The sequence below is a fragment of the Buceros rhinoceros genome, unplaced genomic scaffold (genome assembly GCF_000710305.1).
Source record: "Buceros rhinoceros silvestris isolate BGI_N320 unplaced genomic scaffold, ASM71030v1 scaffold9042, whole genome shotgun sequence".
Lineage (NCBI taxonomy): Eukaryota > Metazoa > Chordata > Aves > Bucerotiformes > Bucerotidae > Buceros > Buceros rhinoceros.
The window spans coordinates 1-17698 of record NW_010398264.1 but is presented as its reverse complement, the minus strand read 5'-3'; the positions used below and the strand labels follow the sequence as shown (position 1 = coordinate 17698).

Sequence of the window (17698 nt, the reverse complement as noted above, 5' to 3'; positions counted from 1 at the left end):
GTGTAAGGTCTGCTTGACCTTGTTGCTTCTCCTCACCCTAAGAATGTTCTACATAAAGTAATATTCCTCCCTTTATTTTTCAGTACCAGCCCCAGTTGTTGGTCTCAAGGCATCAAACCGAAACATGACAGACAGTCTGTGGTTCACCTGGGGTCCAGCAGCAGGAGATGTTGACTTCTACGAGCTGAATCTTTACAACCCAAATGGGACGCAGAAAGAAACATGGCACAGGAAAGACCTGAAAGAGTGGCATTTCCAGGGGCTCATTCCTGGCAGAAAGTACAGGCTGGTTGTGGTGACTCACAGTGGTGACCTGACCAACACTGCAGATGCTGAAGGAAGAACAGGTAAAAGACACAAAAGCTTTGGGATTTTTTTTAGTCCCATCTGTCAGAATTCATATTAGATCACAACTATGCAACAGACTTATTCTGAGGACGGATTTATTATAAGCCACTGAAGGTGTAAAGATAAAGTATATCCTTAAGGGTATTAAACCAATGGAGTGTGATTTTGTTCAGCACTGTTTTCTTTCAAAGGCTCAGGAATATGTAATGTCTGTGAAAGTCACCACCATCAACATAGATGTAGTAACTGGCTGTGTACATGGGGTAATATAAAACACTTTCTGATGCATGAACAAAATAATGCACGTTTTACCTTATGTCTTGTGTAAAAATTTGTTAAAAATCTCTTTTTTGTTTGTTTGTTTTCTTTTCTCCCCCCTTTCCATGTAGCACCCAGGCCTCCTAACACTGTATCATTTACTGATGTTGCAAACACTTCTTTATCAATCACTTGGCTGGGTCCTCCAGACTGGACAGACTATGACGATTTTGAGTTGCAGTGGCTTCCAAAGGATCCCCTCACCATATTCAATCCCTACAGCAGCAGCAAATCTAAAGTACGCATTATCTATGGCCTGCGACCAGGAAGGCTCTATGAGTTCAGTGTCAGAACTGTCAGTGGTGACAGCTGGAAGACGTACAGTCGGTCACAGTCTGCAAGTGTGCGAACAAGTAAGTAACAATTTCCATTGCACCCTAACACTCAGCTGGGAAAGGTGCAAAACTGTTAAATATTATTAATTCCTTTTGCAGTCAATAATTTCCATTAATAAATTCATGATGAAGGTGATTAATTCAGCTAGATTCTAAGCCCTTGCTGTGTGCAAGGTCAACTGTTTACAGATTGAAAATGAATATGCATTTACAAACCTTACATCGAGAGCAGGGCTGTTTGGTTGTAGAGCCTGAATCAGTCAGTTTCAGGGGTAAAATAAGGCTGAGTATCCAAACTTCTCTGACAGTAGGATATTGAAAAAATCAAAGTGCTTCTGAACAATCAGATAGGAAGGATGAAAGAAGCCCTGCTATACTAGATTTGGAACTGGAATCAGAATGTTTCACTGCTCTGCGTTTCTGCCCGTGTCTGTGGATCCACATCATTGCTAGTTGTCAAGTTCGAGCAAATCAGTAGCAGACTGATTTGAAAAGGTGACCTGGAATTGTAAAAACAACTGAACCTTGGCAAACCCTCATGTCAGCTTGGTGTGGGATTCAGCTCCAAACTGACATCCATCTTTAGTGAGCTGAATAGCTCTTTAGTCTTCATTCAGCGTATTAATTAAAATGAGAGAGCATAGCTATCTCTTTCACCTGTATTTAATTACGTAGATGTAGATGTCTGCCATCTGAAAGTGAAATCCCATCTTTGTTGCATGTCATATGTTATAAATGGTGCTTCAATATTACGTGGATAAAGCATGGTTCAGTGGTGTGTTTTAGTAATATGGACACTCCACATGCTACCCAGGAAATCAGATGAGTCGTGAAATGACAGTATCGGTATTGACTGATGCTATTGACCACATGTAACCTCCAAATAAGTAGTAACAGAGTTCTAGAAGTCCATTGATTTGCAGTGTTGCTGTTCTTGTTAAAAATTCAGTGAGTAGTTTTTCTTGCTTGTTTTCACAATTAATTACTGAAGCTTCACAAACCTGATAAGGCTGGTGTCACTAGATGTGACTTCAGATGGCTTAAATGAGTTAGACAGCTTTGCCTAATAATCAGGCAGCACACATTTGCAAAAGAGGTGGGAATTCTGGCTCCCAGCCTTCTGCTCTGATCAATCACCAGATGCAGAATCTAGGGGCTGTAGGGTGCTCAGAGAGTGTATCATGCCTGTCCCTTTTACCACTGAGCTTCAACTTTTCAACATTCCTCTAGGACCAGACAAGATACAAAGTCTTCATTGTCGGCCCCAGACCTCTACTGCCATTGCGTGTTCCTGGACTCCTCCTGATTCTGACTTTGATGGGTATAGCATCGAGTGCAAAAAAATGGACACTCGTGAAGTGGAATTTTCTAAAAGGATAGGAAAAGACAAATCTCTGCTTAATATCATGACCCTCGTTCCCCACAAGCGATACCTGGTGTCCATCAAGGTGCATTCTGCAGACATGACAAGTGAAGTAGTTGAAGACAGCACCATCACAATGATCGACAGTAAGTGCAGAGTGATCAACAGATCGACATAGTCACCGTGAAGGGAGGCAGTGAGCAGCAATAAGCAATTGCTTGTGTTGATTAGACAACATAAGGAGTTCTGAACTCCACAATTGCCAATGCACAGTACTTAAAATCTGATAGCAGATAGTTCACTCTGAAGGACAGAGTGAACCTGTCCTTTGGTCCCTGTTGTGATAGACAATGCAGGATTTCAACTCTTATCGCCTCTCATTACATTCCCAGACCTGCGTATTTGGCTCATTCACAAATATAGCCTGAGAAACGTGAAAAATTATCCTGTCACTCTGATATTCAGCACCAAAGATACCTTCATCATCATACACCTCTAATTGTCTTCATGGTTAGTGCTTGGCTTCCTGTGCCTGGCTGTTTCCCCTCATGGATGGTAGCCATCCTCAGCACAAATATCTATCAGTAAGGACATTGTATTGTAGCAGTGGGTCCTCTTTGGACTACCTATACCTCTGCTCAAGTGCTACCTGACCAAATCAGCTGCAGCAGTTATACCTGATTTCCATAGCATGTGCCTTGAAAGTGCTGTTTCAATTTCTCTGCCCACAGGCTGCTGACTGGATGGTAGTGGTAGCTTCTGCTGATGTCTCTGCACTGCCAGGCATCACCACTGTCCACAGGTTGCCATTGCTGGCCCTAGAGCTGCTGCAATTTTTGCATTACCTCTGGGTTCAGCACAGCACAACACAGAGGCCTGAACCACTCCAGGGTTAAACTTCTCAATAATGACAGGATGGCCAGGAGGTCTATATTCAGGGATGCCTCTATAACTGCTTATTGAAAGCCATAATTGTTTACAATGCTAGATCTTAAAAATTACATTTGGTTTGGGAGCCAGTGAGCTAAGCTACAGAGTTCAGTCACCAACCCACCTTCTCCCTTCCCCCATCAACTGCCTTTTAATTGCCACTTGTCATCTCCCTCTGCCACCACAAAAGATGCTACAAATTCAGAGGTGGTAAGAACTAGCTACTCCTGTCACAAGAAGTGAGACTGAGTCTTGTTTGAAGGTTAGCTGTTTCACTTCTGTTCTTACTTGTTTTGAACACTACCGCTTTCCCAGACTCTGGTTAACAAAGGAAGCCCTACCTCAAGAGAACATAAATAATTGCACTTGGCTTTGTAGATCTGAGATGTTTAGATAAACAATGTGTGAATTACTGGTTCTTTTTGCAATCTAAAACCTCCTGAAGTTTAGCCATCTGCTCACATATTTGTTATGTTTCTCATGCATGCAGCATAGTTTCACTTATACAGATTTTTTAAAAATTCAGCAATGTAGAGCTTTAAAATCCCCACTTTTGCTGCCCTGGTCCTCTGCAGATTTTTCCTGATGTACTTCACTTTCCAGTTTATATCTGCTGTGTCACTGTTCCAGGTACAGCTTTCTATCATGCAGATAAGTTGTCTTATGGACATTCTGCAGCCAGTCTGGAAAATGGTACTCTCTAGTTGAATGCTGTGTCTGTCTGACTCAGGGCTGTTCCTCTGGAAAAGGAAGCAGAAATTTAGCTGCTTAAAATAGGTAATTTCCTATGAGCAAGTGTGCTAAGTGGCCTCCAAATACCTGGCTTAAAACCCATGTCATTTTTAGTAGCTGCAATTTCTGATTTCATAGATTTAGCAAGACTTTAATGCATTTCCTCGTGGGCTTCTGCAGGAATTCCTACTGAGGAGCTGCCGCTGTTATTATGGTTAACTCGCTGATGACTTGTTTCATCCTTTGACAGTTTCCCTGTGGGAGGTGAAGACACTTTCTTGATTGCAAGGAGCATAGATTCAGAGGCTTGGATCCAGTCAGCTGAGTTTTATTACCAATTGCATTTCCCTTGCTAGGTCTAGGTTGCAGCAAATACGTAGGTAATGCTTTCTCTCTCTTTATTGTTTTTATTTTTAATTACCCAGGTCCCCCTCAGCCACCTCCAGACATACGAGTGAACAAAAAAGAGGTGCTGATTACCAAGTCCTCCATCAATTTTACTTTTAACTGCAGCTGGTTTAGTGATACTAATGGAGCTGTGAAGTACTTTACTGTGGTTGTGAGAGAGGCTGATGGTAAGTGTCATGATTTAATACCATTCTCTATGGGAGATACATGAGGAGGTACACCCCTGTCACTACACAGCAAAGGAGCTTCTCCTCATCTACTGGCTGAGTTTCACAGAGGTTTTGGCTCTATAACTGCTCCCTAGCCTGGGTACTTAGGAACTCAGTCTTCTCCTTGGTAACAGCTGCAGACCTCAGCTAGAAGCAGTAATTATCTTCTGTATCTTCTATAGAGATTGGCTCTCGTGTATGTTCAGGAAATTTCCACAGTAGGAGACTTACATTGGATACCATTGGCAGTGAACACAGAAACAACTGCCTTTCTGTTCACTTGCTGTTCAGATCTCAAAAGGTAGTTTAAATGTTGCATGGGAACACTAAGGCAACTCTTTTGGAGAATCTCATGCTGAGAAGGCAAAGGTAACATCTCCCACATAGTGTTCGCTTACTGAAGAAAATGACTTTGCATGCAGTGCTGTACAACAGAACAGAAGTTACCCTTGTAGCATGCATGTAAACCTCCCTTTCTGCGGTTGACCTATATGTGACAAAACAGATAGATGTCTTAACAATTAATACCTTGTTTTTAGAAGTGGCTTCGTTTACTGGCATGCCATGGCATATTTTGTGACCCTTGAGAAAGTTTCTTATTCTCTCCATCTATCAGCCCTTAAGAAAAAAAACCAAAGATAATATTTCCACTGTCTACTCTGTAATGTTTGTGCAGACTATAAAGCTTTTTGAGAAAGGGACTACTCATTGCCATGGCTTTGCCTACATAAGTCTTTTACTCATTATTGTGAGTTTCCATTCCGGGGACTCCTGTCATTTCCTGTTGCAGCTTTTTCTCCCTCTACAGTAGACTTGTCAGTGTGTGGATGGTTTTTTACATGCTTTTTGAAATAGATGATGGTAGGATCCAGGAATCTGGCTGATCACAGAGATTCCCACCAACAGCACAGAAAAAAAAAGTCATAGCACTGAATTTGACCTGTGCATGCCTATCACAGTATTGTATCTGGAAAAGTTACTATGCGGTCTTGTGAGGAAATCTGTCTGAAGTTCCCTGAAAAAATAATAGCAAGGTTGGTACTGGAAACAAGGTACCCTAACCACTGTAGCTTTGTATTCACAAGGTAATCTGGGCAGCCTCCAAGAATGCTAGAAAGTTAGGTAAGAATATGTCTGTCAACAGTTTGAGTCTATGAACTGCATCATGTTAATGGCTGTGGTATGTAAACCTTCTGTCTTTCTCTTCACATGATGTAGGTAGTGAAGGACCAAAGCCTGATGAGCAGCACCCTTTACCTTCCTACCTGGAGTACAAACATAACGACTCTATACGTATCTACCAGACAAATTATTTTGCCAGTAGATGTGCTGAAAACCCTGACAGTGATTATAAAAGCTTTGACATTAAGCTTGGAGGAGAAATGGAAAATCTGGGGGGAAGGTGTGATCCAGATCAGCAGAAATTCTGCGATGGACCTCTAAAGCCTCGGACTGCTTACAGGTTAGATTTATGTTGGTAGTTGTGCTCTGTCACATTATTAGGCATGATGTTGTCTGTGTGCCTGATACACTTGAGCTTCTGTAGATTAATAACTGGGTTATATGATGTTCTTCGTGAATTTATCCATGCCCCTGTTCCATAGGTAGGAACCAGTCCTTCACTAGCATGGAAACGATATGATTAATTATGCACGAAACTCGGTGCAGTGAATAGGTTTGTTTATTTCCCTCAACTTGATGGGGAGCTCTCCTGTAGCTGTTAAATCTGTCTTTGGGAAGACTTACATCAGAAGAGGTACTTAACGGGAGAAGGCAAGGATGCTTCACTCAATCTGTTTGGCACCTCTACCCCACACCGGTCCTTTGGAACAAGCTAGAAAAACCTGGAGGTTATTCTAACCTGTGGCACCATACCCAGGCTCCAGAGCTAGGCCTGATTTAGCTGTAGGGTGTAGAAGAGGGTGACTGCAGAGATCAGGCTCAGCAATTGCACAGGCTCTGAGACCAAACATGAGCTCCTGTGCAGCTCAGTCACGCCCCTCCTGCAGGGAAATACTCTCTCAAGAGGTCTGCAAGCTGCTCACTGGACAGCCTAATGGACTGAAGGCATGTGCCAGGCTGTGCACATCACGCGTGTCAGCCTCTCATCATCACCAAGACAGTGCTACCCTTACACAGTCTGCTCTCATTAGGGCATATTTCCCAAAAACTCAGTCAGGAAAATGCCCACATTACCAGGAGAACCAAGAGGACTGTAACATTTCCCCAGTAGCACAGCCCAGCCACATGAAGGGAGAACATCTCTGAGAAGCATTTCTGAGTCCTCTTCCCACTACATCTTCTGCTAGTCCTGCCTTCAGGCACAATCAGGCTGTGTGTATGTCCTGGTTTGAGTTACTCTAACACTTGACAGTGTGCCAGCAGCCAGAGCCTCTGCCAGGGTACCTCTGAGCCCTCCACCTGTACTAGATGGGCTCTCCCAGCTGTAGTATTTAACTCAGGTGCCTGCATTAAAACGTGTCTGTGGTCAGTGGAAAGACTTCAGTTATCTCTAAGGGGCACATTTTTCTGCTGTTGTTTCTGAACATCTGATGAGCTCTAACTATGATGGTACTGGTTGTTTCAGGATCAGCATACGGGCTTTTACCCAGCTTTTCAGTGAAGACCCAAAGGAGCTCCCTAAACCACTCTTTGCAGACACCTTCTTCTCTTTACCGATCACTACAGAGGCGGGTTAGTTTCTGGCTTTTCAAATTTTTCAGTGACTGTAGCATGTGATTACATATTGTTCATCAGAACCCTCTGGTATCTAGAACTATTTGCAAGAAGTGGAACAAAACCAGATTGTTGTGCATGTCCTGAAGGCTTCCCTGAAATGAGGCTGGAGCCGTGGCTTATCCAGCCTTACTGTGAAAAATGAGAGGACTGCTGACAGAAGAGGGAAGCGTGAATGCTCAGTGAAGCTACCACCAAGAAAGCTTCAAAGTGCGAGAGAACTAAACTCCCATATAATGGAGCTGTGCTTTCTTTTACCGTGGTTGAGAATGAAAGACCTTGTGTAATGTTTGGAAAAAATAAGGACGGAAGATCAAGACCAGGTTTTAGCTAAGTGTTTAAATGCCTTACATTTCATTGTATTTAACCATTTTCTTTAGCTGATTGATAATAACACATCCCCTGAAAGTTATCGATACCTTGGTTCTTCATATCTTTTCCTCAAGATATATAATACACTGTTTTGTTTCTAGAGCCTCTGTTTGGAGTTATTGAAGGTGTGAGTGCTGGCTTGTTTCTGATTGTGATGTTAGTGGCTGTTACTGCTTTAATTGTCTGCAGACGAAAAGTTGGGTAAGTTGAGCCCCTTTCTCAATATTCATTTCAGCATTACAATATTTAAAGCGTAATTGTAAAATTGGAGGAATGCACTGAACTATTCAACAGATAAAATCTATGTTTCCCAACATCTGTATACACTAATGGCTTAGATATTAAGAGATCTGTGTATTCTTGATGCAAATACCTACTGACGTTAGTCAGAATTATCTCATAGTGGATCCTTGTAACTTCTAGTTTTCAGTAGCAGTCTGAATATTTCCAAAAAAATGGTTTATCATTTGGACTAAATGTCTTTTGTCAAAAATGAAATGTTTAATTTTATCTGCATTATAGATGGGAGGCTCTTGAAACTATTAATTTTGACTTTATCATTTCAGTTCCAAAATCTTAAGGTGTGGCATTACTTCAGTGATTAAAAGATTAGTTCAAACTTTACTTCTCATTTTTTGTCAATTATAGTTGTATGTTTCTCCTTGTAGATGCAATTTACAATATAAGTATGTTTTTTAAAAGCTAAATACTCTATCTCAAGTTCGAAAAAAGCTTTATCCATTTAAACTATTTTCCATGAATGAAAGAGATATGACATAATTGATGTGAAATTCCTTGTGGTTTCTGGGGAAAAAAAAAAAAATCAACATTTCCATCACACAGGAAACTCTGAAAATCTGAAATACAGTTCTTTTACTGATACAAGATTAGATGCATTTTGTTTGGAATTAGCTTTTCAGATGCCAGAATTCCACATTTTTAAAAACCCCATTTTCCGACTAGTCATAGCATTTAGCCAGAATGGATTTACCCTTTAACAATGCTATTCCTAGGCTCTGTGAACAAATTCATTCTATTCATCTATATGCCATCCAAAAAGAAAAAAAAAAGGCATGAATCAATAGCAATAGTAAATAAAATCTGCTTCTCGTGTATAGACTTGTGCACTCCTAGCCATCTCCGTACATAGTGACATGCAGAGCATGAATGGAGTGCAGACTGATGTGTTTTCCGGCTTGCACATCTCATTGCATTTTTTTTAGTGTCGATAAACCTCGGATAGAGTGTGGTCTCTTATTGTGAGTTATATAGCCAGCAGTACTACTCCCTCACCATACACAAGGAGAAAGTGTTCTCTAAGGGAGGTGTGTGGAAGGAGGAGGTGGCAGTGAAAGAATGACAGGCAACACTAACCGTATGGAGTCAGTACCTTTGCGGCTTTCCGAAAGCCTACTGTGGTGCTGCCACTTACTCCTGCTGTGAACACAGGCATCTCTTAGAGGCCTGATCTGCAGAGTGGGTGTGCTGGAAGCTGTAGACCTTTTACAGCTTTGAAAATCTACCTACATGTTCCTCTCTGTATGTAGAGAACAAACTGATTTAGAGCCTGTCTTAGCACAGGACACCTTCCTTAATGATAGGCTGGTCTGTGAGTATTTCAGAGCAAGAATTCTTATTGCCTGTGATGTGCATACACTCTGCATGACTATTACCAAACAAAAATACAAGAAAAGTCTGTGCCACAGCTAAGAGCAATGTCACATGATCAGAACTACAAATCAAAACAGACTTTTTAAAATTCCTTTTTTCCCACTTACCACTTTTTTCCAATGTCAGTTATGTTATTGGCAGCTCTTACCAGTATCAGAACATTACAGTAAAACATAATACCATTTTTTTTATTCCAGCAATGGCCATGAGAGACCTACAGCAAGGCTGAGCATTCGCAGGGACAGGCCACTGTCAGTCCATCTGAACTTGGGGCAAAAAGGGTAATGTCGAAAGTTTTATTTCTAAGAGCAGTATTTTAACATGACTTCATGGATGAGCAGTCTCATCTGGTCACTCACTGATGAAGTGTTTCTTTTTCTTTCGAAATCATTTCTAGGAACCGGAAAACTTCCAGGTAAAAAGAAAAAATTAATACCTAAAAAAGCTTCTTGCTAACCAGCTGGCTAAATTATGACTGTGATTCATCCTGTGATTTTCTTCCTCCTGTTGAATGTTTTAGTCCAATCAAAGTCAGTCATTTTGAAGCACATTTCACCAAACTTCAAGCAGATTCCAACTACCTCCTGTCCAAGGAATATGAGGTGAGATCCTAACCTAGGCAACGGACTTGCTTTATGAAGGGGCAGGCTGGCTGAATCAATGGGTTAATGTATTAGAAAGGCCTGCATTTGTTTGACTTATTCACACAAATCCAAGTAAGTTTGAGAGTCTCACCTGAGCTCCACTTGTCCTAGTGCAGAAACCAGCTCTTCATTTGGCTTAGCATCCTCTGGTTGTTGGCTTTTCCTGGTACCTATCTGGCTGAGGTCAGGAGCATTCATTTGTGTGGCACATCTGAGTGATAAAGCATAGAAAGCACCTGCCAGCTATGTGCTTGCTTTAAACTAGTATGATTAGCTATCTAATTCAAGTTTGCTTTTTTTTCTAAAAACCACTCATTCTCTGTCCATGACCTTTGAGAGCTGATAAGCGCTATGTCCCCCTGTCTTGTCATGTCCTTTAATTATTTTCACCTCACATTTTATTCCTCCTTTTTTTTGCAGGACTTGAAAGATGTGGGTCGAAACCAGACATGTGACATAGCACTTCTGCCAGAGAACAGAGGGAAAAATCGATACAATAATATATTGCCCTGTGAGTTTTAGGTTTGGTTGTGTAATATTACATCACAACAGCTATTTTTCACTTTTTTCAGCAAGGCTAGTGGAAAAGAGAGCACAGCCAATCCCTTCCCTCCTTCCTGTCAGAGATGAAATACCTCTGCAGCTCGGGTTCTGGTGCTTGAAGATGGATGATGTATGGCCCTGAATGGCTTCAAACAGACCAGTAATTTCATTTCACACTAGAGATGTGACTAGTGTTTGGTCTAGAGAGAAAAAGCTCCGGCCTTTTAGTGGCATTCAGTCACTGCTGATAACAAGGGTGGTAGCAATAACAGTAGGGTTGTTTACATATGGGGTATCATCCATTCAGTGCTTTTTGACAGCTACTGTACAATGGAGAGCTAGTGTGGTTCTGCATGGTAAGACACCTCTGTGAGGTTAGGCCTGTTCTCCCAAGGAAAGACCTGTCACTGAGAGTGTCCCCCTTTAATTTCCTGTCCAGCAGTTTTGGAGGTAACACATGCTGTGCATGGAGGAGGAACACCACATGACTCACTCCACCACATGCTGCCCTGCTGCCGGATGTGGTATGTGCTTGGGGCACAGCCTCACAGGATTTCCTGTGTACTGCCAGCTGTGCCAGGCTGGGGAGCATGCCCACAACATGCAAGAAACAACACCTGACTGAGATCCAGCATGGCTTTATCTCGTGAATCCATGACCTGGTGGCTTAGGCACTATGTACTTCTCTTCAGAAGGTTCTTTACTTGGGAAAGATGGTTGACGTGCTCACACATGTCAGCTTGGAAGCTGTGCAGATCACTGAAACACTACCACTCTTCCAAGGACAGTGCTGGGCACTACTCTCCAGGACAGCATATTGCTGACAGGATCAAAGGAGGATGCTGTTCTGGCTCTTTTGTTGCCCTAACAAATCCTGTGCGACTCAGTAGAAGAATTTTGGGATACTCTGTTTCCTTCTTACCCATCCATCTCCTACTCTTCGTAACACTCAACAGCACTTACAGATGAAGGAGGCGGTACAAATGTAAACAGTTACCCTTTGAATTAGCTCTCCATACCAAATCCTTGTAATAATGCTGCCAGTCCTTTTGCAAGTGTATTTCTGTAAATGGGAGAGGTACTGAAAATCAAGACCCAGCCATGAGCTTCTTGTAATCAATTTCTTTCTAGATGATACATCGAGAGTGAAGCTGTCCAATGTGGATGATGACCCTTGCTCGGACTACATTAATGCAAGCTACATACCAGTAAGTGTCTCAAGGACAGTATTTTACAGTCCTCTCTCCAGTGGTAATTTGTCCTTCCTCTAAAACTGTATATAAAGCTGGATGCTTAAGGATCCATTCCCCCTTCATTTATTCACTTGAGCTAAAAGTCTCAGACCTCATTTTGTGGGTGTGCTGAAAGGCTGTGTCTGACTGCCATTAAGTTAACTGTGAGTGATTTACCCAGCACTTAAGGACACTTTCTTGGATTGCTGTAGTTATGTAAGGTAGCAGGTCTAATTGGCCAAGGACACATTTTTAAAGGTCACTGATTTTATGCAGTGTCCACAACAACTGTAGCTATCACTGCTGGTGGCATCCTTTTTGTGGAGCTGTAGCTCATCCTGACAATGTTGGCACATTGCAGGATGGTGAAACTGGCTGAGATTAAAATAATGCCCTTTGCCAAAGAGTTGTGATTGATAATAGCAATAGCTTTAGTCATCCAGATTTGAAGCCAGAACTCAGCTACTTTATTAAAAACAATAAATAAAACAAAAACCTCTAGTAGCTCCAAAATTGCTTGAGACTATGCTGAACACAATAAAACAAAGAAAAGCTTTGACTGCTAGTAAAGGAACAGTATTTAGATACACTGTCACAGTCGCTTCCTCCTCTCTGCTCCAGGCAGCCTTCTGCTTCCAGGTCCAAGGCAACAGCTGAGTTCTCAAAACTATTGTCCCAACAGCAAGGACATTGTTGCAGCAGAGCCCTGGCTGCAATCCCGTGGGTTGTTCAGTTTCTAGAAGATCTTTTTTTTCTGCCTTTATGGAAACTGATGGAGTTCTCTTTACTTGCAGGGCAATAATTTCCGCAGGGAGTACATAGCGACTCAGGGCCCTTTGCCTGGCACCAAAGATGAGTTCTGGAAGATGGCATGGGAGCAAAATGTTCACAATATTGTCATGGTAACCCAGTGTGTTGAGAAGGGCCGGGTGAGCAGTGACTTTTCTTTATTATTAGTGACTGTTTTAACATCTATTAAAAGTTTATGCCTGTTATTTGTATCACAGTAACGCCAAAGGCCCCAGTCAAGGAGATATATATGGTAGGAGGTAAGATGTATAATCCAAAGACTGGAGACAGATTAAAGCTGTGAAGAGAGGATGCAGTGACCATCCCAAGAACATTCAGCATGTCAAGGCTGGAGCTACGAACAGAACTCAGTGCTTCTGGTCTATAATCCAGGACTTTGCTCACTCACTCATATAACCCCTTTAAGCATGCAGGAGGACAACCACCAGCAAAAATGTGTTTATCCCATCAACTCCAATCAACTACTGCTTTACATATAAACTCTAGAGAGCAAACGTTGATCATTGAATTCATGGAATTCTCTCTGATGCATAAGCCCTGATATAGTAAGCAAAGAGAACACTCATAAACTTGATAATCTTACTGAGTGCAAGTGTAGGTAGGTTATTTAGCTGTCTCAGCAATCCCCTTCCCCAAGTATGACCACATCCTGCACCCTTTGTAAGACAGGGACTAGATCCATAAAAAGGTTAAACAAACTTGTAGTGATTATCTTGAGGAGATGATGAAAGCAGATGTAGGACAGGCAGCCACCTGTCTCCTGCACCTCACTGGCTCTGAGCAGAGCCCAACTCTCATGTCACAGCAAGAGATGGGGAGGTGGGCACTGGAGGCCTAGCTCTCATCCAAGCATAGCTCTGAGAATAGTAGGTGCAGAAAATGTGGCATCCAGAAGAGGCATCAGTGAAGTGCTTTTCTTTACACCCATCACAAACGTCAGTGATAAGAACTTCCATTTCCCAGCCCCATCCTAGCCTGTTCCCATCCCAGACCTGGTTTGTTGAGCTGACATGCAAGGAGTGGCATCTCTCTCTGAATTCAGCTGCTGCCTTTGTTCCTTCATTCCCAGGCACAGGAGGTCTGAAGTGTGCTTCTGCCAGTGCTGAACAGAGGCATTGTTTATAGCTGTTACTGATGCTAAATCTGTCTTTTTCTGTGTCCTTGCAGGTGAAATGTGATCACTACTGGCCCCTTGACCAGGATTCCTTGTACTATGGAGACCTGATTGTTGAGATGCTGTCTGAATCGGTGCTCCCAGAATGGACAATACGAGAGTTTAAAATCTGCAGTGTATGTTTGTCTTTTTTTTCTTCTTTAGTTAATTGACTTTAAAACACCTGCAAACCTATATTAGGAAGGTTTTCTTCTGCTGTAGCACAGTTTCATCATGCCCAGCTCATCTCTGGTGGCAGCTGTAGCATTTGCTTTGAAAGTGCATGTTGTGTGTCCCCACTCCTCTATTGTCTGTGTTGATGACCCACAATTTTGTATCCCAATAGGAAGAGCAGCTTCACTCAACGAGGCTCATTCGTCACTTCCACTACACTGTCTGGCCGGATCATGGTGTGCCAGAGACCACCCAGTCCCTGATCCAGTTTGTCAGAACTGTAAGGGATTATATCAACAGGACTCCAGACACAGGACCGACTATTGTGCACTGCAGGTATGTGCAGTAGCAAAAGGTCAGAGGCACAGAACCTTTGTGCATATCCTTGGGAAGATCCCAGATGTTTACCTCCGTTAGGCCACGGGCAGCCACAGAACCCAAGAGATAGCTGATAGGCCTGTCTCCAGATACATCAGAGCAGCATTCCCAAGGCACTTGCCCACAACCTCACCCTGGAGATGTTCCAAAAATTATTCTCAGGGAACCACTGAATCTCTGTGGGACCACCGGAGAGCACTGAAAGTGTCAGCAGCTAGCCCTGCTCATAAACTTTTCCATTCTTAAATTGCCTATGTGCTGCTGTTGCGGGCCAACATCTGAATCACAAAGGAGTGTTCTGAAAAGGTAAGATATACCCAGGGGTGAATCTGGCTACGTATGGATGTTGAAACTAGCTGACAGATCAATTCTTTCACCCACTCTGACTGAGACTCCCGCTTGTTACTTGCCTTTTCATGCTCTTCTGCTGTTTTGCCATCTTGGCAGCCATGGGGCTGCAGTTTTTCCTTTGCTGCGTGATCCACCCCTGTACACGTATAGAAAAAAGGCAAAACTGGACTGCTTGATCTGTGATCCACTGGCCAGCTGCAGCAGAGTACAGCATTACAGAGTGAGAGAGAGAGTGCAGTGTTTCTGTGTGTATCTTCTGATAAAGCCATATGCTCGCTGGTACTACGTGAATGTAGTATCTGACCCCCCCACCCACTATATGCACTGAGCCATGTATCTTACGTGACCCCACCTGTGTCTGCCTGTATATCACGTGCTGCAACATGTCAGATGTCTCCAGGTCAACTTTCCGCCTCCCAGCCTCCTGTCTTCACACTCCACTTCCCAACGTTTCACCTACTGGGGTCTTTGGGATACCTTGCCTTACTCTGCCCTTCCATAAGGCACAAGCCCACTGATCTTTTAGAATCAAGCCTACTGGTTCATCCCTGGAGAGAAGAGGTTTAAAAGTTACAGTCAGGTGCGTTCTCTCAGTGTAGCTTGATGAAAGCAGTACGGACAGTAGCGAAGATACCTCTGCCATCAGTATCCTCTCCTCCTTTCTAGACAAACTCCCCTAGACGAAGTCCCAGAGATGCTATTTGAACAATGAGCTTCTCGCCCTGGAGATCTGATACTTTACAAAAGTATCACATGAGAATAGTGAGTGCTTTGATCCATCTCCTTTAAAACTTTTTGGGTTGCTGTCTTTTCCAGTGCTGGTGTTGGCAGGACTGGCACATTCATTGCACTGGACCGAATTCTGCAGCAGCTGGATTCAAAGGACACTGTTGACATTTGTGCAGCAGTACATGATCTAAGGCTCCACCGGGTTCACATGGTTCAGACAGAGGTAAGTTTTGGATAGCCTACAATACAGCGACACCAGCTGCAGTTTATAATACTCAGTCTCGCGCCTTAAAGGCTCTCAAAGCGCTTCATAGTTACTCCACTGTAAAACAGCAGTTAGGTGTATTTTAGCTTTGTTAGAATTTCTAGTTCAGGATTGTTTCCACTGGCACTCACATGGCAGGTCCAGACCATAACAGGTGGTAGCTAGGCTTCCTGTAGATTTCTGCTGTTGGCACTGGCCCACAATCACCCCAGAAGCATTATGCAGCAGACACTTAACAGCACATTGTTATGTTAGCGCAGTGTCCAGCTTTGAGCAGAGAGGTCCTTCAGAGTCAGGTTTGGAAGACAAGCCCAAACCAGACAGATGTGTTGATGTAATAGGGAAAAGGAATGGAGGGCAGAGAAAATTAGATGCACATAATTTTAAAACTCCTAAGTGCTGTGACCTTGTGGCTTTGCAGTTCATTTTTTATTGAGCTGCTCTGTCATTTTCGTTAATAGTATTGGAAAGTCGATCAGCATTCTCCTAACATACTATGCAAAAGCAAGTGCATTTATTCTCGAAGTGAAGAAAAAGTACGTGTTTGGGATTTCTTTCTGTGCTTTTAGAACTGCAAGAAAATCATGTTACACTAATAGCAGCTAAACACTTAGGAGCTGATTTAATAAAGGCAAGTTTTGGAGACAGTCTTTACATTTTCCCTGCGAATTGTTGATAGAGGAATCAGAACAAGTTTGATGGCTCTGCCTGTAGCTTGATACTAATGGTTCTCTTTGTTGCAATTTGGAAATGAAAGTATCAGTGACAGCACTTCCTGATAGGTGTAAAAATCACATGTGGGTATAAAGAGAGGCTCAACTGGGAATACAAATGAGAGGTTTCCTAGAACTACAGAAGACCTTCTGTTGGGGGCAAGACAGATTCTCAGCCCAGTCTGAGCATCCTTACAGACAGATCCATCAGCCGTAGTCAGCAAAGGCAGACAGGCCTCTCAGCAGAGTGGCTCTTTTTCCCTAGATGGAAAAAAAGAGGCAACTACCTCAAGATTTGGCACCAGGCTTATAGACAACTAAAGATGTGTGATACAAAGCTCACCTTTGGCATAAGCTTGACATGACATCTAAGTCAAAAGGCAGCCGGACTCAAGCAAAGTATCTTCAGCAATAGTGAGGAGCAACCCACCTTCCTGCTACCAGCACTATGTGCACTTCTGCCCCAAACCAGCACTGGCTCAAGTCTTACCCAGCTCCGTGTTGTAACCAGTCCCACCCTTGGAAGAATTCGCAATCAGCATCCCAGAGACAGGCTGACGGAAAGCTTTTGCAGTTCACACATACTCACCCCACTTGAGCCGTAACATGCTCGTAGACTGACCATGTAGCTGTGTCAGTGCACAGCCACTGAGCTGCTGTATTCTCAACAAGTCTTAATAATCTGAATTGTCAGTTGCATCTGTATATGGCTTTCTGATTTGGAATTCCCTTCTATCAAGGTAGCTTGGAGCACAAGCAGTACAATATCTCTCCACCCCCTGCAAGAAAATGAAGGAAATTTATACTGGATTTTTAGGATGATTCAAAGTTTGCAATGACCAGGGAATTGTGAATTAAGAAAAAGTAAAGGAGGTGGGGGGAGGGGGAAGAAAATATCTGCTCCACAAACTCCATTTGATATGTGTGAAGACCCTAGTTCCTGGTCTTGTCATTCATGTTTTGGCTTCCACAATCTGTTTGGGCATTGAGATAAAAGCTAGGTCCCCATCTGCTGATGTGGTAGAAGCCAAATCCCACCAGGAAGCACAAGCCAGCAAATAGGATGGTTTGCAGTGAGATGCTGCAGCCAAAAATCACAGCACCACTTTGCTTGATGTTATGCAGTCACAGCAGAACAGCAGCAACAAAACACTGCCCCTGCTTCAGACTTGGCTGAAAGCTGTTTAAGACAAGAGACTGCAGCTGGAGTCATGCAGGGCAGTAACAGGAAACTGTATATAAATAAAATACATAATGTGCGTTATATATATTTAATAAAAAATA

The 17698-nt window shown here is 42.8% G+C and overlaps 1 protein-coding gene across 1 annotated transcript in view; it reads left to right on the top strand.

Annotated features, from left to right (window-relative positions):
• PTPRB (protein tyrosine phosphatase, receptor type, B) overlaps positions 1–15659 on the top strand; it is a gene marked incomplete at both ends in the record, with an annotated part of 41529 nt that extends 25870 nt beyond the window's left edge. The window contains 16 exon segments of the mRNA XM_010131028.1: positions 84–347; positions 738–1019; positions 2232–2510; positions 4452–4601; positions 5862–6105; positions 7231–7337; positions 7853–7952; positions 9620–9703; positions 9820–9837; positions 9943–10024; positions 10487–10577; positions 11741–11817; positions 12636–12770; positions 13819–13941; positions 14151–14314; positions 15524–15659. Coding sequence (XP_010129330.1) covers positions 84–347; positions 738–1019; positions 2232–2510; positions 4452–4601; positions 5862–6105; positions 7231–7337; positions 7853–7952; positions 9620–9703; positions 9820–9837; positions 9943–10024; positions 10487–10577; positions 11741–11817; positions 12636–12770; positions 13819–13941; positions 14151–14314; positions 15524–15659 — 2336 coding nt within the window.
• Positions 15660–17698: the final 2039 nt, after the last annotated feature.